This window comes from Nelumbo nucifera, chromosome 3 (assembly GCF_055504915.1).
Source record: "Nelumbo nucifera cultivar China Antique chromosome 3, China Antique-T2T, whole genome shotgun sequence".
Lineage (NCBI taxonomy): Eukaryota > Viridiplantae > Streptophyta > Magnoliopsida > Proteales > Nelumbonaceae > Nelumbo > Nelumbo nucifera.
In genome coordinates this window covers 53569638-53591415 of record NC_142651.1, presented here as the reverse complement: position 1 = coordinate 53591415, position 21778 = coordinate 53569638, and the positions used below count along the sequence as shown (strand labels likewise).

Sequence of the window (21778 nt, the reverse complement as noted above, 5' to 3'; positions counted from 1 at the left end):
CTCCCCTTTGAAGGACTAATTTCCTACTTTATTTGCCTTATCTAACTTAAAGATGAGCCTATTGCCATTCCATTCAAATTTGGTCTCGGGGTTTGGTCTCCTAATTGGTGTATTCTGTGCAAAGCTAATGGTGAGAATGGCTATCACTCATAAATCTCTTGTCATTTTGCAAATTGTATTTAGGAATGGATCTTTTCATTGTTTGGTTGTAGTTGGATCTCCTACGCATGTGCAAAGTTTGCTTGCTTCTTTTTTTTTTCCCAGGTGGCTAGTGCAAAGGGAAAGAATTATCTGAAGTATATCAGATTCATGGAAAGAAAGAACTTCTAAATGGTCCAATTCAAGACTCACTGGCCGATTATCCCTAAGGATGCCGAATGATTGATGGAGGATGGTCAATGCTTGACCAGTGACCAGTGACCATCCTCTGTCAACCATCACCCCAGTAATTAGTTACATAGAAAAATGATAGAAACAAAATAGCAAAAAAAAAAAAAAGCTTGTTTGTCTTCTCCGACGATAGCAACTAGCGTTCGTCTTCTCTGGCGCTAGCAATGGCGGCAAATGATCTCCATCTATGTTTTCACGTTGATTTCAGATTTTCCAGTGTCGTGGGGAGAACTGATCTGTTTGGAACATTAGAGCAATGAACAATGGTTCCCACTCGTAAGGAAAAAAGTTAATATAATAGAGGTCATTTTCATCATTTCGAAAAATCATCCCAATCAGTTATTGAAAATGCAATGGGTAATTATGCCTGTTTACATCCTGGTTGACAGTTTATTAACGACAAGTACCAGATTGTCACATTTCGAAAGTTCGAGTACTAGATTGTCACATTTTAAAGTTCAAGAACTAAATTGTCACTAAAGCCAAAGTATAAGGTACTGATCAGAAATTTTCCCTAAAAAAACGAGGTTAACCTATATATATATAGTGCAATTATTAAAAAATAAATTTAAAAGTTAGATTTATGATATAAAACATTTCAGACTAAGAAAGATGGGGAATTTCCCACTTTTTCATATTCAAAATTATATTTAAAATATAAAATATTGACATATATCTATGGTTAAGTCATTCGATTTTGGTCGGTTTACAAATGACCAAAGTGAAAACTAATCCAACTTGGTTGAATTGGGAAATTTTTTAACCAAAGTCGACTTAAAATACTTGAAAACCGACCAACTCAGGTCGAGTTGATCGGGTTGGTTGGTTTCATCAGTTTAATGAATAAACCTAATTGAAATTAATTATTGTTATTTCTATATTATAAAAATTATTAAAAATGGTATATAAAACATGAATAATTATTAATTATTTAAAAAGTTAAAAAATATAAAACAATTGTATACTCTTATGTGTTTCTATTAGGGTCATTTACTAGAACACACCTTATGGTTTCACATTTACTTAGACCTACCTTATAGTTTTCATTTTACTAAAACCCATATACTTTACAACTTATTTACTTAATCAACATTTCATTAAGGAGTGTTTGTTTTGCCATTAAACCCATGACTTTTATTCAAAAAATACCCTTAACACATAACAAAATCGACCAAGTATATCCACTGTCTTATTAAGAGCAAAAATGATATTTTTATTTTTATTTTATTTCAATTAAATTTATTTAAATGAACATTAAGATCAACACTGTCATTTCCACTATCATCTAATGGAAGATTGATTAAATCCATTGCAAATTATAAGTGGTGTTTTAGTAAAATGCTAACTAATAGGGTAGATTTTAGTCATAAAACTATAATGTGTATTTTGGTAAATGACCATTTTTATTATTTAGCTTACGCTTAATAAATCCCATGCATCACACGGGTCCCCACTAGTAATAGAATATAGAAAGGATAATCGATTTTGCTAAAATTAAATGGGATGAAAATCAGGACGCAAGCTTGTTTTTGTCTTTTTAAGATGGCTAATTACACACACTTTGATTTAAATAGATCAGCTTTAGGTTTAATACAAGGTTCTCTCTTTTTTCCATGTTGGGCACTAAGATTTCTTATAAAGGGGGCATAGCCCTATATCACTCGAAGAGTACATGTCTAAACACAAAATCGTCTCCATGCTTTACCAGAAAAAAAGAAAAAAAAATCATCCCCATGCTTTGGCTTCTGTGATAACAAACAGTGGGTTCTGTCTTTTCACTAGGGATGTGCAAGTTCAAAAATGGATATCAGTAATCTCTCCATTTCCTTGGGTACATTCATCATTGCTTCAACTCCAGAACCTGGTGGCGAAGTGACGTAAACTCTGGTTTTGTTGGTCATTGCAAACTCCTCTGATACATAGAAGACGACTACTTTGCACTTTGAACCATGCCAAATTTCAGACATGGCCTTGCTTTTGAACAAATAAAGTGATATGCTCTTCACATGATCATATCTACTTAGTTTGCTCAAAGTTTCTAGTTCATGGATTACAATCTCATAGATGATAACAATAGTACTCAATGAAGAGAAGATAATTGGTTAGTAAAGAAACTTAACCATAAACAAATGCTAAGAGACTGAAGGTGTGCTGAGGTCATCAATTACCTCTTTGTCTTGGCATCTCCTGAGGAATTTAAGTTGCTGTCGCAAGTGCAGCACCTGTCACAACCATAAACGACAATGAGAATTCTACAATACACCATCTCGTCTGATTCAAAAGCAAGCAAGCCAACATGAAATTCTCTTCTTTGCATATTTCTTTTCTGGGTTTGGGTGGGCAATGCAGTTTCTGTTATTTCTTTTCTGGGGTTTCATTTTCTTTTACATTCAATACAGAACACATGAACACCTAGAGAAAGCAAAAAATGTTGCTTCAAGAACATCTTAACACCAATAAAAGGTCATGCTTAAAAATAAAAAATTAAATAAAGTTTATTTTTTAATCTGCAAAAGTGGACCAGTCTTTTTGGCAAGTGATTTAAGTTTTGAAATCCAAGTTATCTGTATGATATTGATACAACCAAGTTGCCAAAGAACAAAGATGAGTGCCTTGCCATCAAAACAGAGGAAAATCCCTTCTCTTGATGCATACTAATTTGCAGAGTGCCCCTCTGTACACTCTATTAATTTAATAAATCAGTTACTGTTATTCACCAAAAAAAAAAACTAAATTGTAGAGTGAAAGGCCTTCAATACCTATTATTTCAATAAAGATGAGAAAGTGTGTATATGGCTTTCATAGGAAAAAAAGAGGGGAGTGATTTTAGCACATCCCTTTTTATGAGGGAGGCTACCCCTTACGATTAGTCAAAAGACACTTTTATTAGATAAAAACAATCCCGTGTTTTGACTTTTGTTATATTTCTTTCTCTTTTTACCATGGTGTGCATGGCTTTCAAAAATGGGATGTTTAACAAACTCCCCAAAAATAAAGGTGTAGCAAGAAACCCTAGTTTGTTCAACAAGCAATCTCTTTAAGAAAACTAGTAATTTGCAAGAATAAAAAGGATAAAATATCTTGAAAATGGAGTCAATAGACACTGCATGGTTCATCCCTTTTCTTGATGAAAGAACTCTGCATCCACTTAATTGTGAGTATTGGATGAATATTCATGTAGAGATCTTGAATCAACATAATTAGAAGTCTGCACAAGTGATATGGTGTCAAACAACCACTCATGTTCCAAAAGCTGTATCTAAGTTGGGCATTGAGAAAATTTGCCTGATCTATTCCATCAAAGATAGGATCAAGTCAGAGGGTTCCCAAATGGCCAGATCTTGACCAAGCATAGTACAATAGTTGTCAAAGTTCCCCTATTTCAAGTTTCAATACAACCAGACAAGAAGGAATAATAGAAGCCATCTTTCAAGCTCTGAGGAAAAAAAAATCTGGGGCAGCCTCTATTCTGTTCTAACGGATGAAAGACAGATAAAAACTAAAGGTCTCCATAGTGAGAATGGGCCGACTGGGTCTTAGTGTTTTTATTTCTTTTAAGTCTTTAAGTTTATGTTCTTTCAGTTATGGACCTCTTGTTTTGTTTTATTAACTCTTTAGTGCTGGCCTCCCTATTAAGGGCATCCAGGGAATTGTACTCATTTTAGAATTAAGAGAATAAAAGATGTCTTGGGGGTGGGGCTAGAGAGAGGATCAAACTCTTCTCTTCTTCTTCCTTCTTTCACAAGCTTACACTGAAACTTTTTTTCCTTCTTTCTTTTCTTCTCTTTTCTATATTTTCTAAATTATTGCAGGTGTTTTTTACAGCTTAGTTAGGGAGATTTTTGGAGAGTTTTTGTGGAGATTTTCATCCTTAGTTGAAGCCCAAGGCAGGTTCTAGGAGATTTTTAACCCTAGATAACTGAAGAAATCTTGCTACAGGTCTCCTAGAGACACTTTGAAGCTGGTGCTTTGGGATCAAAGGGGAGATCTCTGATTTTTATCAAGGGTGGTTTGTGTTGGATAGAGTTCTGGAACCTCTAAAAGGAGCAATTGAAGTTTCTCTCCTCCCATTCTATGAGGTCCTATGAAACCCTAGTTTTGGCCTTTTGGGTGGTTGAAGAATAGTTCTTTGCTTGGAATAACAAATCTAGTTTAGTAAAACCCTAATTTGATTCTTGTTTGCATCTATTCATTCAATGGAGCAAACTGGAGGAGAAACCAAATATCCCACAGATTCCAGGTTTGAATATGGGAGGCCAGTGGAGACTCTGTTAGGGGCAGTAACCACTATGAAGCTGGATGGAACCAATTATTTAGCTTGGTCTCGGTCAATTAAAATACATGTATGTAGTAGAGGGAATTGGGGTTACATTACCGGGAGAAAGAAGAAATGGGCGGAGGATGACCCCAGATATGAAAGGAGGATGCAGGAAAACTACACAGTAGTGGATTGGTTAGTGAACTCTATGCAACCACATACTAGTCAGCATTAAATGTGGATCAAAACTGCAAAGGAAGTGTGGGATAGTGTCACGAAGACCTATTCCCAAAAGCTGAATGTTGCCCAAGCCTACAAATTGAAGAATGATGTGAATAATCTAAGACAAGGGGGAGAAGACCTTAGCTGCCTACTTCTCCATGCTGAAATCTCTTTGGCAGGAGGTTGATTTAAGGAGACTGTTGTTTGGGGTTATACAAAGGATGTAGACACACATAGGAAGTTGGTGGAAAGAAATTGGGTCTTTAAGTTCCTCACCGAACTCAACCTAGAGTATGATATTGTGAGGCAAAATGTTTTGGCGGAGGATGAGGTGACTTTGTCTCAGGCTTATGCCATGGTGAGTAGTACGGAGAGCAAAAGATAGGTTCAATTTGTAGAGCCATAGGTTGATCACTATGCGAATGCCGGGATGAAGCCAAAGGTCAACACTGGGAAGAAAGATGCTATCTGTGAATACTGCAAGAAGCCTAAACATAGTAAAGACACCTGTTGAAAGCTATACCCAGAGCTTATTCTTGCCAGACTAAAGAATGGAAATAGTGGAAAAAGGATTGAGAATGAAAAGGTGGAAATGCAAATGTAGCCACCTCCTCATAGAATGAAAAGGGGCAAGGTGGTGAGAATCAGTGAGAGAGCAACTTTCAGTCCTTAGGACTAAGTATGAGAAGTATGGCCGAATGATCAATCATTTGGAGTCTACTACTACAACATCTACTTCATCAGAGAAATTCCTTCCTCTACGTATGCACACTCAAGTATTTGTGCCACTGCAAATCGTGCTACTATTTCAGGTACTTATAAATTCCCTTGGGTAATTGATTCTGGTGCCTCTGACCATATGACCAATGTTTCACATTTATTCACCTTTTACCAACTCCTTTTTGGCGAGACAAGATATCCCTTGCTCTATCATGGGAAAGAGAGACATCAAGGTCTTACATGCCTTGACCTTATCATCTGTTCTTCATGTACCTAAACTTAATACCAATTTGCTCTTGGTAATTTGACTAAATCCCTAAAATGCAATATGACTTATTTTCCCTTCATATTGTGTTTTTCAGGACATGAAATACAGTAGGTGATTGGAAGTGGCCATGAGGCGAATGGGATATATCTAGACATGTCTGAACAAAGCCAAGTACAACCTCAGAGAACTATGTTTGTTTCAAAGTCCACTAGTCGTATCATGTTATGTCATAGTCGTTTGGGTCATTTGTCTTTCTCTTCATTGAGCTATTTGTTTCCAGAACTATTTAAAGGAATAAGTCAGTCGAGTCTACATTGTGAGTCTTATGAGTTCTCAAAGCATTGTAAGAATACTTATTGTTCAAGTAATAAAAGATTGACTATTCCTTTTAATATTGTTCACTCTGATGTGTGGAGGCCTTACCATTTACCTTGGCTATAGATATTTCGTCCTATTTATCGATGACATTTCACAATATGCCTATATTTACCTTATGCGCTCTCATGCTGAAGTGCCTAAATTTGTGTTCAATAATTCCATAAATATATACTCACTCAGTTTGATACCTACATCAAAATATTCCGATTGGACAATGCTAAGGAATACTTTGATAAGGATCTTATCTCCTACCTTGAAAAATTTGGGGTTGTTCATTAGAGTTCTTGTGCCTGTACTCCAAAACAAAATGGAGTAGCAAAGAGGAAAAATAAATATATTGTGGAAGTTGCAAGGAGTAATCGTTTTGCTATCCATGTTCTTGTGAAATTTTGGGGTGAAGTAGTTTTAACAACTACTTATCTTATTAACCATATGCCTTCCTGAGTCTTGGGGTTAAAGACTCCTTTTGGAGTTCTCTTTCTTGGTGTTGAGGTTTTCGTCATTCCTCTGCCTATCTTTGATTGCACTTGCTATTTCCACAACCCCAGTTCCAAGAGACATAAGTTTGAACCCAAGGCTCAGAAGTGTATCTTTCTTGGTTATGCCTCCACACAAAAAGGGTATTGTTGTTTTTATCCCATAAGTGGCACCCGGTTTGTTTCCATGGATGCCACCTTTGCAGAGTCAGTCCTTTTTCATAGTCATCCTTCTAAGGGGGAGAGTTCTCTTGAATTGTTCTCTTCATCCCTACTTTTGCTAGCTCTAATTGAGTCTTGTGCTGAGCCCTCCACAATTACCTCCACGTCATCTCCTTCGAGGTCTTCCATTCCTGCTCCTCCCCCTCCTCCTATTGGTCCTCTAGTTTTTACCACTCATCTTATTGTCTAGAGGTGGTATCAATGGCAAAAGCTAAGGAAAACACAGGTTGATCCCACATCTCTAGTTGAGTCTCAAGTGCTTCCAATCACCAAAGAGAGGGCAGGTCTGAGATCTCCACCACTAGCACCCTCGTTTCCAAACCTTGACCTACCCATTGCTTTAAGAAAGGGTAAGAGGAAATGTACAACTCATTGCATTTCCAAACACCTTTCTTATACCTTATTGTCTCCATCCTACTATTCCTTTCTAGATTTCATTTCCTCTTAACCCATCCCAAAGTCAGTGACTAATGCCTTAGCCAAACCAAAGTGGAGGGATGCTATGAGGACTGAAATAAAAACACTTCATAAAAATATACTTGGAATATTGTTGACTTTCCAACTAGGAAGGAACCTGTTGAGGGCAAGTGGATTTGCACTATCAAGTATCATGTAGATGGGTCAATTGAGAGATATAAGGCACGTCTTATTGCCAAGAGATATACCAAGGTGTATGGGATAGATTACATAGAGACCTTTTCTCCAGTTGCTAAAATGACTTCTGCGAGGGTTCTTTTATCTTTAGTAGTGGATTGTAATTGGCCTCTTTATTAGTTTGATGTTAAGAATGCATTTCCGAATGGTGATCTCATTGAAGAAGTATATATGTTCATCCCTCCTAATATATATGGTAAGGAGATGCATGGTAAGGTGTACAAATTGAAGAAGTCACTTTATGGATTGAAACAATCTCCACATGCTTGGTTTGACAGGTTTAGGGCTGTTATGGTTCAATTCAGCTACACTTAGACTCGATCAGATCATACCCTCTTTGTTAAGAGGAGAAATACTCGAATCACATTTCTTATCATTTATGTGGATGATATTATTGTTACTAGCAGTGATACACAAGAAGTTAATGATCTCAAGAAGTTCCTCAATTATGAATTTGAGATTAAAGACTTAGGGGAGTTGCGGTATTTTCTGGGCATTGAGGTTGCTAGGTCCAAAGAAGGTATCTTTATTTCTCTGTTGGATCTTCTTACTAAGACTGGAAAACTTAGTGCTAAACTTGCCTCTACCCCTATTGATGTGAATCATAAACTCACAACTAATAATGGAGAACTTTTAGCTGATAGGAGAGTGTTTTAGAAATTACTGGGAAACTTCTTTACCCATGTATGACTCGTCTAGACATTTCATATGCTATAAGTATAGTCGGTCAGTTCATACATGCTCCCAGAGACACACATATAGCTACTGCAGAAAGGGTATATACTATTTGCTAAACATGGTCATATGAAGGTAGAAGCATATACAAATGTTTGATTAGGTAGGTAATGTTGATGATATGATCATAGGAGGTCTGCATCAAGCTATTGTGCAATGGTAGCTGGGAATATTGTTTCCTGGAGGAATAAAAAGCAGACAATGGTTGCTAGATCTTTAGCTGAAGTAGAGTAAAAGGCTATGGCCCATGGGGTTTCTGTGTTGTTATGGCTTAAATATCTCCTTGATGAGATGGGTCTCTCATGTTACAAGTCATTGATGTTATATTGTCATAATCAGGTTGCTATTAACAATGCCTACAACCTAGTTCAATATGATAGCACTAAGCAAATTGAGGTAGACAAACACTATATACGGGAGAGAGTGGCTTCAAGAGAGGTGTGCCTTCCTTTTATTGCATCAAAAGAGTAGCTAGCAGATTTTCTGACTAAGGGAGTTCTAAAAGCAAAGCTTTAACATTATGTAAGCAAACTGGGCATCATTGACATCTATGCACAACCACTGATTTGAAAGGTGCACCTAGGCGCATAGGAGAGGTGTATTTTAGGGTAGATGCCTCACCCAGGTCCTAGGCGCAATCCTTTCAAAAGGCGCATGCCTGGTGTGCCTAGGCATGCACTTGATGTCCTTTCAAAAGGCATACACCTGGTGGATGTGTTTCGACTTGTCTCGAGGGGTGTGACACATAGGTGGCTCATAGAATCAGGAATGTAATATGTTTTACATCACATTAGTTACTTGAAGTAATGCAATTGAGGAAAAAACCAGATTGTGGATTTGACATGCTTGAAAATTTTTTATATGTTTGCTTTTGATTTTAAATTCTCATTTGAATATGCTTTACATGTTATGTTTATGTATTTTAATTTTAGATAATAGGTTTTTTAAAACATTTATTTTAAAATTTAAATTTATATTTTTTATTAATATTGTGTTTAATATTTTTTTATATTTTTTGGCTTTTTTTATTTTCTAACATTTTTTTTTTATATTTTAGCATTTTTTTTTTAATTTTTGCGCCATGCTTCAAAAAGGTACGTGCCTCGCCTTGCACCTCGTGCACAAATTGACCCCTATGCCTTTTTTGCGCCTTGCCCTTTTAAAACATTGTGCTCAACTTAAGGGGGAGTATAGTGAGAATGGGCCTTAGTGTTTTTATTTCTTTTAAGTTTATGTTCTTTCAATTATGGGCCTCTTTTGTTTTGTTTTATTAACGCTTTAGTGTTGGACACCCTATTAAGGGCATCCGGGGAATTGTACTCAATTTAGAATTAAGAGAATAAAAGATATCTTAGGGAGGCTAAATGAGAAATGAGTTCTTAGAAAATGAGAAAAAGTGCAACTAAATGGCATAAGAGAAATAAAACTATCGTGAATAGTGAATAGTAAATAGTGAACAGTGCGGATGAAGGCTCTGTCATAACTGTTGGCCCAGTATTGGGGTTCCTCAAATAATAAGTCTACAGGGGTATGTATGCCTAGGGTAATAAGGCTTTTGTTTAGGTCGATGGTTTTGGTGAATCTTATTTAATTGGAGGGATTCTACATCTGTTTCTATAGAATCTTTATCTTGGTTGTCTTCACTTTCTTTATTTAGGAAGTTAATTGATTTTACTGAGTCAGTCTTCTCTTCTCTGGAATGACCTAGGGTAATAAGGCTTTTGTTTAGGTCGATGGTTTTGGTGAATCTTATTTAATTGGAGGGATTCTACACCTGTTTCTATAGAATCTTTATCTTGGTTGTCTTCACTTTCTTCATTTAGGAAGTTAATTGATTTTACTGAGCCGGTCTTCTCTTCTCTGGATGATTCTCCCTTTTCCCTTGGCCTTTCTTTTATATTTAAATCTGCTAGTCTGCAAGTAAGTTTGGTCCACAGATGTTTTATTTGAGAGTTCAAATGGCTTCTTTTGAAAATTTTACATCTGGGGGTATAGAATGTAGGACTATTTGAGGTTTCTCTTCTCGCTTCACTATTACAATTTCCCTTTTCCATTCCCTTTTATTATCAGTCTTTGGACTGGTAAGTAGGGCTTTTATTCTACTTGCTTACTTTCCAATGGTTTGAAGACAGACATTTGTATAATTATTTTGCTCAATCACTTGGGAAATGTGTTTTGTCTTTATTTTTTTGAAAAAAGTTAACTGATTTCATTAAAGGAAAGAGAGGTACACAAGAGGGTGTACAAATACAAAGCAGGGGCCAGACCCCTGAGAATTACACAGGAGGAAAAATATCACAGTACAAGGACTCCAGAATGACTCCTAATTTTGCTAGACCATCTGCAATGGCATTTAGCTCCCTTGGGATCCAGTATAGAGAAACATTCGTATGAGACAATAGGTCCCTTGCCTCTGTTAATAAGTGACTGAGTCTCATCTTATAGTATTGCTGAGTCACCTTCAATGGAGAAGTTCTGAATACCCAGTTTACTGACTAGGCGAATCCCTGTGAAAGCTGCTAACACTTCTGCCTTTGTGGAGTCAGCTATCCCAATCGGTCCACTGTATACCCAGCAAGAGAGTCCATTCTCATCTCTTAGGATTCCCCCTATACCGGAAGCTCCAGGGTTACTGTGGTGATTCGTGGGGATTGGGAGAGAGAGAGAGAGAGAGAGAGAGAGAGGAAGAGAGGTACGGTTGAGAGGAAAAAAGTAACTACTGGATGCCGCCATTTTTCTATTTATATTAACTTCATAAAAGAATCAGAAATTACAAGTATGCCCCTGGTGGCATATCCTAGACTCAGAATAATAGGAAAAAAGAAACAAGAAAAAAGAAACAAGTAACTGTAACTGTCCAACAGCCTACTAACAACAGCTATAAAGTAACAATTAAGTAAGCCTTACAACACTCCCCCTCAAGTTGGGCTGAAGATGTCTATCATGCCCAGCTTGTCACATAACTCGTTGTGCCGTGAGCACGAAAGACCCTTTGTAAGGACATCAGCAAGTTGTTCCTTGGAGTTGACATAAGGGATGCAAATTTCCCTTTTTTCCAGTTTCTCCCTTATGAAGTGTTTATCCACCTCAATATGCTTGGTCCTCTCATGTAGGACTGGGTTGCTGGTGATGTTTATTGCAGCCTTGTTGTCACAGTAAAGGGACATAGGACTATGAACAACAACTCCAAGCTCCCCTAGAAGGTTCTTTAACCAAAGGACTTCAGCCACCCCATGTGCCATAGCTCTATATTCAGTTTCAGCACTTGACCTTGCTACCACACTTTGCTTCTTGCTCTTCTAGGTCACCAGATTTCCTCCCACAAATGTGCAATACCCACTAGTGGACTTTCTATCATCCACAACTCCTGCCCAATCAGCATCTGTAAAGACTTCCACCTTTAGGTGATTGTGTTTACTGAATAGTAGGCTTGTTCCTGGATATTTCAAGTATCTAAGGACTCTCTCTGCTGCCTCCATGTGTGGCTTCTTAGGAGAGTGTATAAACTGGCTCAGGACCTCAACGGAATAGGCAATGTCTGGACGGGTCATGGACAAATAAATCAGCTTTCCCACTAACTTTTGGAACTGCTTCACATCTTTCAAAGGTTCACCAACACAGTCACCTAGCTTGTGGTCCACATCCATAGGAGTATCTGCCGGCCTTGCACCTAATTTACCTATATCCCGAAATAGATCAAGGGTGTATTTCCTTTGAGAGACAAAGATACCCTTTTCTGAGCGGGCAACTTCAATCCCAAGGAAATACTTCAGGAGTCCTAGATCTTTCACTTCAAATTTAGATGCAAGGAATTGTTTCAAGTTCTGTATCTCTGAGCTCCAACTTCCTATAATGATGATATCGTCTACATACACTATCAATACAATAACCTGTTCCTGACATCTCTTCACAAAGAGTGTATGATCAGACTAACATTGTTTGAATCCCATCTCTTGAACTGCCATGTGAAACTTACTGAACCAGGCTCTGGGAGACTGTTTTAAGCCATAGAGAGACTTTCGTAGCTTGCACACCTTATTTTCACTCCCCTTGGCACAAAATCCAGGAGGTTGAACCATGTATACCTCTTCTTCTAAGTCACCATTCAGGAAAGCATTCTTTATGTCCAGTTGATGCAATTCCCAGTCAAGATTAGCAGCTAAGGACAAGAGAACCCTAATTGAGTTCATCTTAGCCACCGGGGCAAAAGTCTCATCATAGTCAACCCCATATACTTGTGTGTACCCTTTGGCCACTAGTCTTGCTTTGTACCTTTCAACTGTTCCATCTGCCTTGTGCTTAACTGTGAACACCCATTTGCACCCCACGGGGTCTTTCCCCTTTGGAGGATCCACCAATTCCCAAGTCTGATTTTTGTGGAGGGCATTAATCTCCTCCTTCATGGCATCTACCCATTCAGGGCATTTTAAGGCTTCTGCAACATTGTTGGGAACAAGGATGCAATCAACAACCGATAGGAAGCCTCGGTACGAGGGGGAAATGTGGTCATAGGAGACAAAGTGGGTAATGGGGTGTTTGGTAGTGCAGGACCTGACTCCCTTTCGTTGGGCAATAGGAATGTCAAGGTCATCCACAGTAGGAATAGGGTTAGGGGGTGGACTTACCTCCTGAGAGTCTGATGATGTCAGTTGCTCAGTGTTTGGCTGCTCCACATCTCTATCACACCGCTGATCTCTCCGACGTGTACGTTGGAAGACACGGAAGGGAGTAAGGTCCATAATAGAAGGAAGAGAAACCTGAACCTGCTTCTCCTCTACCACACTACGACTCTCCCCCTGAGGAGGAAGGAAGAATGGCTCGGACTCAAAGAATGACACATCCATAGACACAAAAAATTTACGACTAACTGGGTCAAAGCACCGATACCCTTTTTGAGAGGAGGGGTACCCCAAAAAGACACAAGGAATGGACTGAGGGTCTAACTTACCTCGGGATGGAGACAAATTATGGACAAAGGCCCGACAACCAAAGACTCTCATGGGGATGGAAAATAAAGGAGACTGAGGGTACAATAACTGATGAGGGGCCATGTAGTTCAGTACTTTGGAGGGCATGCGGTTGATGACATACGTAGCTGCAAGTATAGCATCCACCCAAAACCTTTTTGGGACATTCATGTGTAACATCATCCCGCGGGCTACCTCAAGAGGTGTCTGTTTTTCCTTTCTGCAACACCATTTTGTTGTGGTGTTCTGGCGTATGAGCTCCTATGAATAGATCCGTGGGAGGCGAAGAACTCATTGAGCTCCCCATGGAAGTATTCCTTCGCATTATCAGATTGGAAGATCTGTATTTTAACATGGAACTGTGTAAACACCATCCTCTGGAAGTCTTTCACTATCTTTGGAACTTCGTCTCTGCTACGCATAGGAATTACCCATGTATAGCGAGAGTAATCATCGATCAATGTAACAAAGTACTTATATCCGCCCTCAGAGATTACATTGGTAGGCCCCCATACATCAGAATACACAACATGAAAAGGAACATTTGATCTTTTATTACTTGAGTGAAAAGTTGTTCTACATTGTTTGCTCAACTGACACGTTTGACACATGAACTCTAACACTGAACATGACTTAAATAAAACTGGAAACAAAGATTTTATTATTTCGAAAGAAATATGACATAAATGACTATGCCACAAGAAAATTTGACTGACTATGCGACTCTGAGGATGACACCGAGAGACCAGCTTTGTTGTCGAGAATGTAGAGACCATCTACTAGGCTTCCTCTACCAATCATCCTCCCAGAAGTTAGATCCCGAAAAACACACGAGTCAGCAAAAAATGTCACACTACAATTCAAGGAGCTTGTAATGCTACTAATTGAAAGCAAGTTTATGGGAAGCCGAGGGACATGCAATACACAATTCAGGTTAAGGCCATGGGGAAGGGATATTGATCATTGGCCTGCAATGGAAGAAAAAGAGCCATTTGCAAGTCTCACTCTATCCCTCCCTAACAAAAGGCTATAAGACTAGAATAAGTTAGGCTTACCGGTCATGTGGTTGGAGGCCCCTGAGTCAATGATCCAAGGGGAATCTGTGGGAGTGACATGGAATGCAGAAGCCATATTACCTGAAGTAGATGCAAATGAATTAGAGGGAGTACCAGTGACTGAGCTGTCCATTTGCCGCAAGGCCCTACCATAAGATTCCAAGTGCTCTCTGAAGGAATTCATTATATCCTCCTTGGGGTCAGACTTATTAGGGTGGTCCCAGGTACTACCGGCAACTTGAGTATCTTGGGTTGCCACATGTGCTGTGCTCATTTTCTTCAAATGACCTATACCCTGTTCTTGATTCTTTGCTGCCCACTTGGGTTTCCCGTGGATGTCCCAACAAGTGTCACGTGTATGTCGTGAACGCCTACAGTGGGTACAAAACAACTTATCTTTATCATCCGCCTTCTTAGGGTCACTTTTCTTTCCCGTGGAGCTATTATTCATTGCAGCCGAGGCAACTTGTTGCTCCCCCTCAGCTGTAACCATCACATTCCGCCTGCTTTCTTCGGATTGGACAAGGGAGTATACCTCGTGAACCGTAGGCAACTCTTTGCTTCTTAGGATCTGCACCCTCAACGGTTCATATGCAAGGTTCAGTCCCGACAAGAAAGCAAACACCCGTTGCTGAGAGACCAGCTTCCTGTAGGCCTTAGCATCATCATCGTGCTTCCACTCTATGGCCTGATAATGGTCCAATTCCTTCCATATGGAGGTAAGGGCCGAATAGTATGAAGACAAGCTACGGTTTCCCTGTTTACATGTTGAGGATTCAACTTGCAACTGGTAAACCTTGGCGTAATGCCTTTGCTCAGAATAGGTAGTTCTGGCTTGTTCCCAGATCTCACTGGCGGTGTCTGCCCACATAAAATTCTTTTTCACATCAGGTTCCATGGCTGCGAGGAGCCAAGACATCACCATACTGTTTTCTTGGTCCCACCTATCATGTTCAGCCGTCTCACCCTTGGGTTATTTCACCCTTCCATTGATGTAACCAGCTTTACCCCTTGTCGTTACATAGAGTTTTACACTCTTAACCCACTCCAAGTAGTTCAGACCGTTTAAAGGGGTAATTGGCATGGGAAAAACCCTGTTTTCACCTCCCATACCCGCTGTGCTGCGGGTTGGTGTAGCCCCCGATGAAGTTAATTCATGACTTGCCATCGAATACTACTGAAAACCAGTCCAAATACCACCCAACAACACAGCCGCCACAATCAGAATGTGAGCAACTCAGGGTTTACTCCTAGAATGTGAGCAAAAGAACATTAAATACTGCTGAGAACAAGGGGTTCAGTCAACACAACATCCAAACAGAACAATAAACCAGTCCGGTAATCGGTTCAGCACCACCAATACAGACATTACAATCAGTTTGACTGTAGTTCACACACTCTAACCATCCAACGTCCAAACAAATAACTATATAATCAAGGCATGAGCCCTACGCACCATCGCCAAAGAAGGCTGAGACAAACTGAAACAAAAAAACACACCTGTTCAACACTTGTACGAAGGTGCTAATCTGAACTTGACTTCACAGCATCGAACAGAGGAGTCTGCACCAGCATCACCCTTCTCCGACTAGGGTTTTCTTGCTATTACGGCCAAGAAAAAGAAATCACAAAAGCTACCACCAGAAACTGCTAGGGTTTCCAAAAAAAAACTGCCGCCAGAAACTGCTAGGGTTTCTGTAAAAACAACCACCAGAAACCTGTTAGGGTTTCTGCAGAAACAGCCACATCCAAACACTTTTTAAGAATAGGGCAGGAGGGATCGTAGGTCTTTTTCAACCTAGAAAACCTGCTCTGATACCATGTGGTGATTCGTGGGGATTGGGAGAGAGAGAGAGAGAGAGGTACGGTTGAGAGGAAAAAAGTAACTACTGGCTGCCGCCAGTTTTCTATATATATTAACTTCATAAAATAATCAGAAATTACAAGTATGCCCCTGGCGGCATATCCTAGAATCAGAAGAATAAGAAAAAAGAAACAAGTAACTGTAACTGTCCAACAGCCTACTAACAGCAGCTATAAAGTAACAATTAAGTAAGCCTTACAACAGTTACCAAAAGCACTTCCGTCAAAGCTAAGAGTCCAAGTTCCTTCCCTTCTTACTGAGGGAACTCTGGGGAGAGGTGGGATAGGAGGGGAGGAGACCAGGAAGTTAAACACATTTCTGTTAAGGTCATTAACACTGATTCCTGTGAACTCCTCTGAGCTGGAAGGCCACAAATTTCAGTAATGAGTGATGCGGTTGATCAGCTCACCCTTAGAAAGACTTGGACGAGAACTCACCTCCAGGGTGGGGTTTCCAGACTCAGGAATCTTGGGAGTTTGGGGAAATGTAGACTTCACTAACAGAGAGAAGGAGGTCAGTAAGCTCACTGTCTCCGGTTCCTTTAAGGGTCTTCTGAGGTTTGAGTTTATGTTGCTTTCATTGGGAGAATTGGGGAGGCACTGGGAGATGGTTGCACCTTTGTTTAGGGTAAGGTTGTAGAGCCTAGGATAAGATTCTGGTAATGTGGAGTTGCTCCACCACAGATCCATCCAGAACTTTTTCTTGTACCATTACCCACCCTATATCTAATGAAAGAAAGAAAGAGGTTGTGAATGGAAGAAATACCTTTCCAGGGATTTGAGGAAGCTGATCGGTTTGAGCGGGGATTTCAGTCCCAACCGTTTACATTTATTCCTTACTTGCTGGTGATGGTAGCTGCCCAAAGGGAGTTTCATTCAATGGGGAGTCTCCACAGCCATTTTCCAAGGAGGGCATTATTCTTCTCCTTTAGGTGCCCGATTCCCAGTCCTCCAGCCTCTTTTGGTTTACAGACTTGACTCCAATTTACTAGATGTCCTTTTCTAACACCTCCGCCTTCCCAAAGGAAATCTCTTTCAAGTTTTTTGATCTGTGATATGATTTTAGCAGGGATCTAAAACACTGAAAGGAAATAGACGGGCATGTTTGCAAGGGAAGCCTTAATGAGGGTAATTCTACCCCCTTTTGAGAGATAGCAGCTTTTCCAATAGCTAACTTCTTTTCACATTTTTCCATCACTGGCTCCCAAAAACTTGGATTTTTTGGATTCCCTCCTAGTGGCATACCCAAATAAGAAAGGGGGAGATTTTCCACTCGGCAGTTCAGAGTTTCGATTGAGTTGGGCCGATTTCTAGTTATTGGGCCCAGTTGTTTTGTTCTTATTTTAAGTTGTTAAGTTAGGAAGTTGTTGGGCTTTAGGCCCATTGGCTTATGTTTTTTAAGTTGTGACTATTCAGCTACTTTAGTAGCCGCCCTACTAAGGGCATTCTTGTAATCTTTCATTCTTTTAAGTTGAGTATAAAATATAATGAGGGGTTGGCGGCCAGAACTAATTCAATTCTGGTTAACATCCCACTCTTTCTTTCTTCTCTTTTCTTCTCTATTGCTGAAACTCTTCATCTTCTTCTTTCTCTTCACAAGGAATTCATCCTGATTTACAAACACTGATTTCTACTTGGTATCAGAGCAAGGCTAAAGGTTCCTTGAGCTGTTTTCTCATGCAGCCCTAGATTGGCCGACTGCATGGTGATTTAAGAGACTGATCAAAGATCTCAAGTAAGCCCAGTTTTTGGATTTTTTGGTGAATCTATTTTGCCCTGTAGCTGGTGTAGGGTTTCTCATCAAAATCAGGAAAAACCGGAGAAAGGGGAAGAGTCCTGTTTCTGTTGGACTCTTCAATTTTGACCTAGGAAGTGGCACCCTAATTTTTTAGGGTTCCTTGGAGTTTTCTGTAGGGGGCGGTTCAAGTCCTGCCTGATTTGGAGGTTTCTGTAGAGAGTAGCTGCCTCTTCTCTCTCTTCTCCCGTCCCACAGAAAAGGAATCTTTTGTGGGAGGACCATATAGGGCACCAGAAAGGTGTCATTGGTTCCAAAAGTGTTTCATTTGATCTTCTTGCATATTATAGTAATTTTCTTTGCATCTTTTGAGAAGTATGGATGGTCATAGAGTTGAAAACAAGCCCGGGAGTGAAATAGGTCCAGTGAGAGGAGGTGCAGGAGACCTTTTCGGGGTTGGGATCATTACTACAGTTAAGTTGGATGGTTCGAATTACTTAGAATGGTCACAATCTGCAAAGACGACCATTGGTGCTTGTGGGAAATTAGGGTATATCACTGGTGAAGAAGTGAAACCCGAAACTAACAGCTCCCGGTGGGTATAAGAGAACTATATGGTGATGACTTGGCTGTGTAATTCCATGCTGCCCCATATAAGTAAAAACTTTTTATGGGAAAATACAGCTAAGGAAATATGGGACGGGTTTGCAGAAACCTATTCACAGAGGGTTAATGTTGCTAGGACTTATCAATTGAGAAATCAGATTATTGCTACAAGGCAAGGAGATAGACCTATTGACAAAGCTCTATCAAAGCTACGACAAGAAGGCACGATACGGGTACACCAGGTTGCATTTGAGCGATTGACAATGAGAGTGTATGGCTGGCAGGAGAATGCGCTCGTAGGATGTTTCATTGGCGGTCTCCGAGACGAAATACGAGTAGAGGTGAAGGTCATGCAACCTACCACCATGTCCGCAGCTGTTGGACTGGCTAGACTCCACGAGGACAAGCTAAATAGCTTGAGGAAAATAAACCGAGGCGCAGGACCGATCTTGAAGACTCCACTCAATCCTCTTGAAGGTTCAACTGCCAAGGCAACGACAGTACCAATTCAAACAATTCATCTGAAGAAGCTCTCATGGTCAGAAATGCAGGCTCGTAGGGAACGAGGCCTCTGCTACAACTGTACGAGAAATTCTCCCCTAGAGATAAGTGTAAGCGACATCAGGGTGTAAGTTTTTTTTTTTTTTTATCAGCAATCAGGGTGTAAGAAAATAGAACCAATCTACCCTAATTGTGTAGGATTTGTACATAAGAGTTTACAGGGAATTCAACCAAATATTAGTATTACTCAGGTTCAAAAAGATGGACCAAACCCAATTGGTTGGTTGCCAATTGACACCTTAAAATAAAACAAGGTATAACAAATACCTCTTCTTGAAGCAACAAGGGAAGACTTTCAGTTGAAACAAGGCTAGAAATTTCTTGTTTTAACTTCTCTTCTTTGATACCAGACCATGTACGTGGAGGCAAGGCCAGTAACAGAACAGTTACAACATCATTGCTCACTGGATGCATCCCAAAATAGTTACTTGAACTTGAACCACAGCATGCCCTGCGCCTTGTTGGAGATGAAGGAACCAGCAATTCAACCCCTTGCTCACTGCAACCTGATAAAACTGTCCCTGAGACAACTGTAACAGGCATGTCACCATTAGCTTTCAGGCATTTCACACATGTTTCCTTACAGCAGAACTCATTAGAAGTGCTAGAATTTCCTGTCAAAAGTTCTGCTCCTTGGCAACAAACACTTGCCGCAATTTGAGACAAAGTGTCATCACCATCCAAAGAAGGGATATTTTGGCAACATGAATTTGCAGAAGAGAACCATTCTGTCACATGCTTATATAGTCCAGCTTCACGTACTTGTTTCAACACCTCTTCCTGAAACCAAAAGGATTGGTGTTTCAAGCTTGAATGTATTACAAATATGACAAACATATGATTCACCAAAAATAGATGAGGAAACTGAGAAGGGATTAAAAGTGAAACTAGACCTTGACTGCAAGTCTCTCTTTCTCCTCTGTACTTAAACTTGAATTCCCATCTTCTTGTCTCCTAACTTCTGCAACCCACTTGATGAACTCCCCAAAGTTGTTAGGAAGTGATGCAAATACAACAGAGAGAACCTGCTGAACATTTTTTACATCCTCTGATTCCAGGAGGAGGGGAACATCATCCATTAAGTACTTTGAAGTACTGACCCAACTCTCATGCTTACAGCTCTGGAAAAAAAAAACAACAAAAAAAGAGGTAAATATGTTGCTATTATCATTTACAACCACATTAGCAGTTTCAGATAACTACAAGTATCCAGCAATGCTCAACCAAACAAGGTTAAAGTAATGGCATAAACTGTATCTTGTACTTCACAATATGAAAACTGTGATGCAAGGCAAACAAAAGAAGGAATGGGTAGTTTCCACTTTTCTACCATAGTTGGGGCACCTTAATGTAGGTAACTAAGTATTCCACACATCTCTCGAACTTAAACCTAATCTGATCCCTATGGCCAGTGTCTTACCAAGTACCAACCAAGAGGAGTGAGGCAACAAAATCTCACCATTGTAGTGGAAGGGTTATACCTTTATAATACAATTATATCCTTTATTTTTGAAAAAGTAAGGTTTTGTATTGTATTAATATCAAAAAGGAAGTCCGTGTATATCCAGTGGTTAGCAAAGTTATACAATTTGTTAGCTAGACATTAACAAAGAAACAAAATGTCCTTGTCAAAAAATCTGTGATAGGCCAGCAGACAGAATTCCCTATGAGGTGACAACCATGAGCAAAGCATCCCTTTGATGTTGGACAGCAGGGTTTGATAACTTTGATCATCCGAACTCATATTCTTAAAGATCTGAGCATTCTTTTCCCTCCAAATATGCCAAAAAGCAGCCATTGGACTCAGAATCTATTAGATTTTACCTCCCACTCAAGCCTTTCAAAAACCAGCTTTCAAGGAAGGAGGATAGATGATGAAAAGCAGCCTGACCAATCAAAAGTCCCCAGAACTACACTCCACACCCTATATGCATGCTGACAATGAAGAAAGATGTGATTAGCTGCTTCTTAATCAGCAGAACAGAAAATACAGCCTGCCTGGTCCAGTGTCAGCCCCGTTCAGGAGCTTATCCCATGTTAAGCATTTTCGCAAAGCAGGAGCTTGTAGAAAGACTTCACGGAGAAGAAACCATTATCCTCACCCATCCATATTTTGGAATCTTGTGAGTCCAAATAGGGAGAGTGGTGTTGCAGCAGATGGAGCATTTCCATCAGTTGATCGACTCCCAATTATTCAAATTCCTTCTGAAAATTAGAAACCAGTTGACTACACCATTGGAGATAGAGTAGCAGTCCCTAACCAGAACCCCCTATCCTGAGCAGCCAAGAACAAAGCCAGAAAGACCTCCACAAAAAGTTGCTGTTCACACCATTATCCAACTGGAATTTGATTCACTCTAACCCCATGAGAAAAGGCTGTGTAGAGCTTTTCCATGCCTTTCCAAACTGAGGTACCATATATTCATTCTTATTGCAGTACATTTTATAAAACGATCTCTGATTTATTGATATAATAGTAATCTCAAACTACACATTACATTGAAAAATAAAAGGATTTTTTACTCTGACAACCCTTGAACTTTATAAAAAAGCCATTTTAGACCCTAAACATTGAAAATAGCCATTTTCACCCTCAATCTATGATGGAAAATCCATGTTAAGCCAAAAATGGACGACGTTAGAGACGTCGTTGACAGTTCCGTTAAAC

General features: G+C 39.6%; 1 protein-coding gene across 6 annotated transcripts in view; it reads right to left on the bottom strand.

Moving 5' to 3' along the window:
* Positions 1 to 290: 290 nt before the first annotated feature.
* Positions 291 to 21778, bottom strand: part of PCS (glutathione gamma-glutamylcysteinyltransferase 1-like) — a 73293-nt gene continuing 51805 nt past the window's right edge. For 4 of the 6 annotated variants that reach the window (XM_088899509.1, XM_088899508.1, XM_010264086.3 and 1 more), the window contains exons 6-9: positions 20004 to 20231; positions 19378 to 19890; positions 2559 to 2612; positions 291 to 626 (exon numbers count right to left, since the gene is read on the bottom strand). In XM_088899509.1, coding sequence (XP_088755635.1) covers positions 576 to 626; positions 2559 to 2612; positions 19378 to 19890; positions 20004 to 20231 — 846 coding nt within the window. In that variant the 3' untranslated portion in view covers positions 291 to 575. 6 annotated transcript variants of the gene reach the window in all.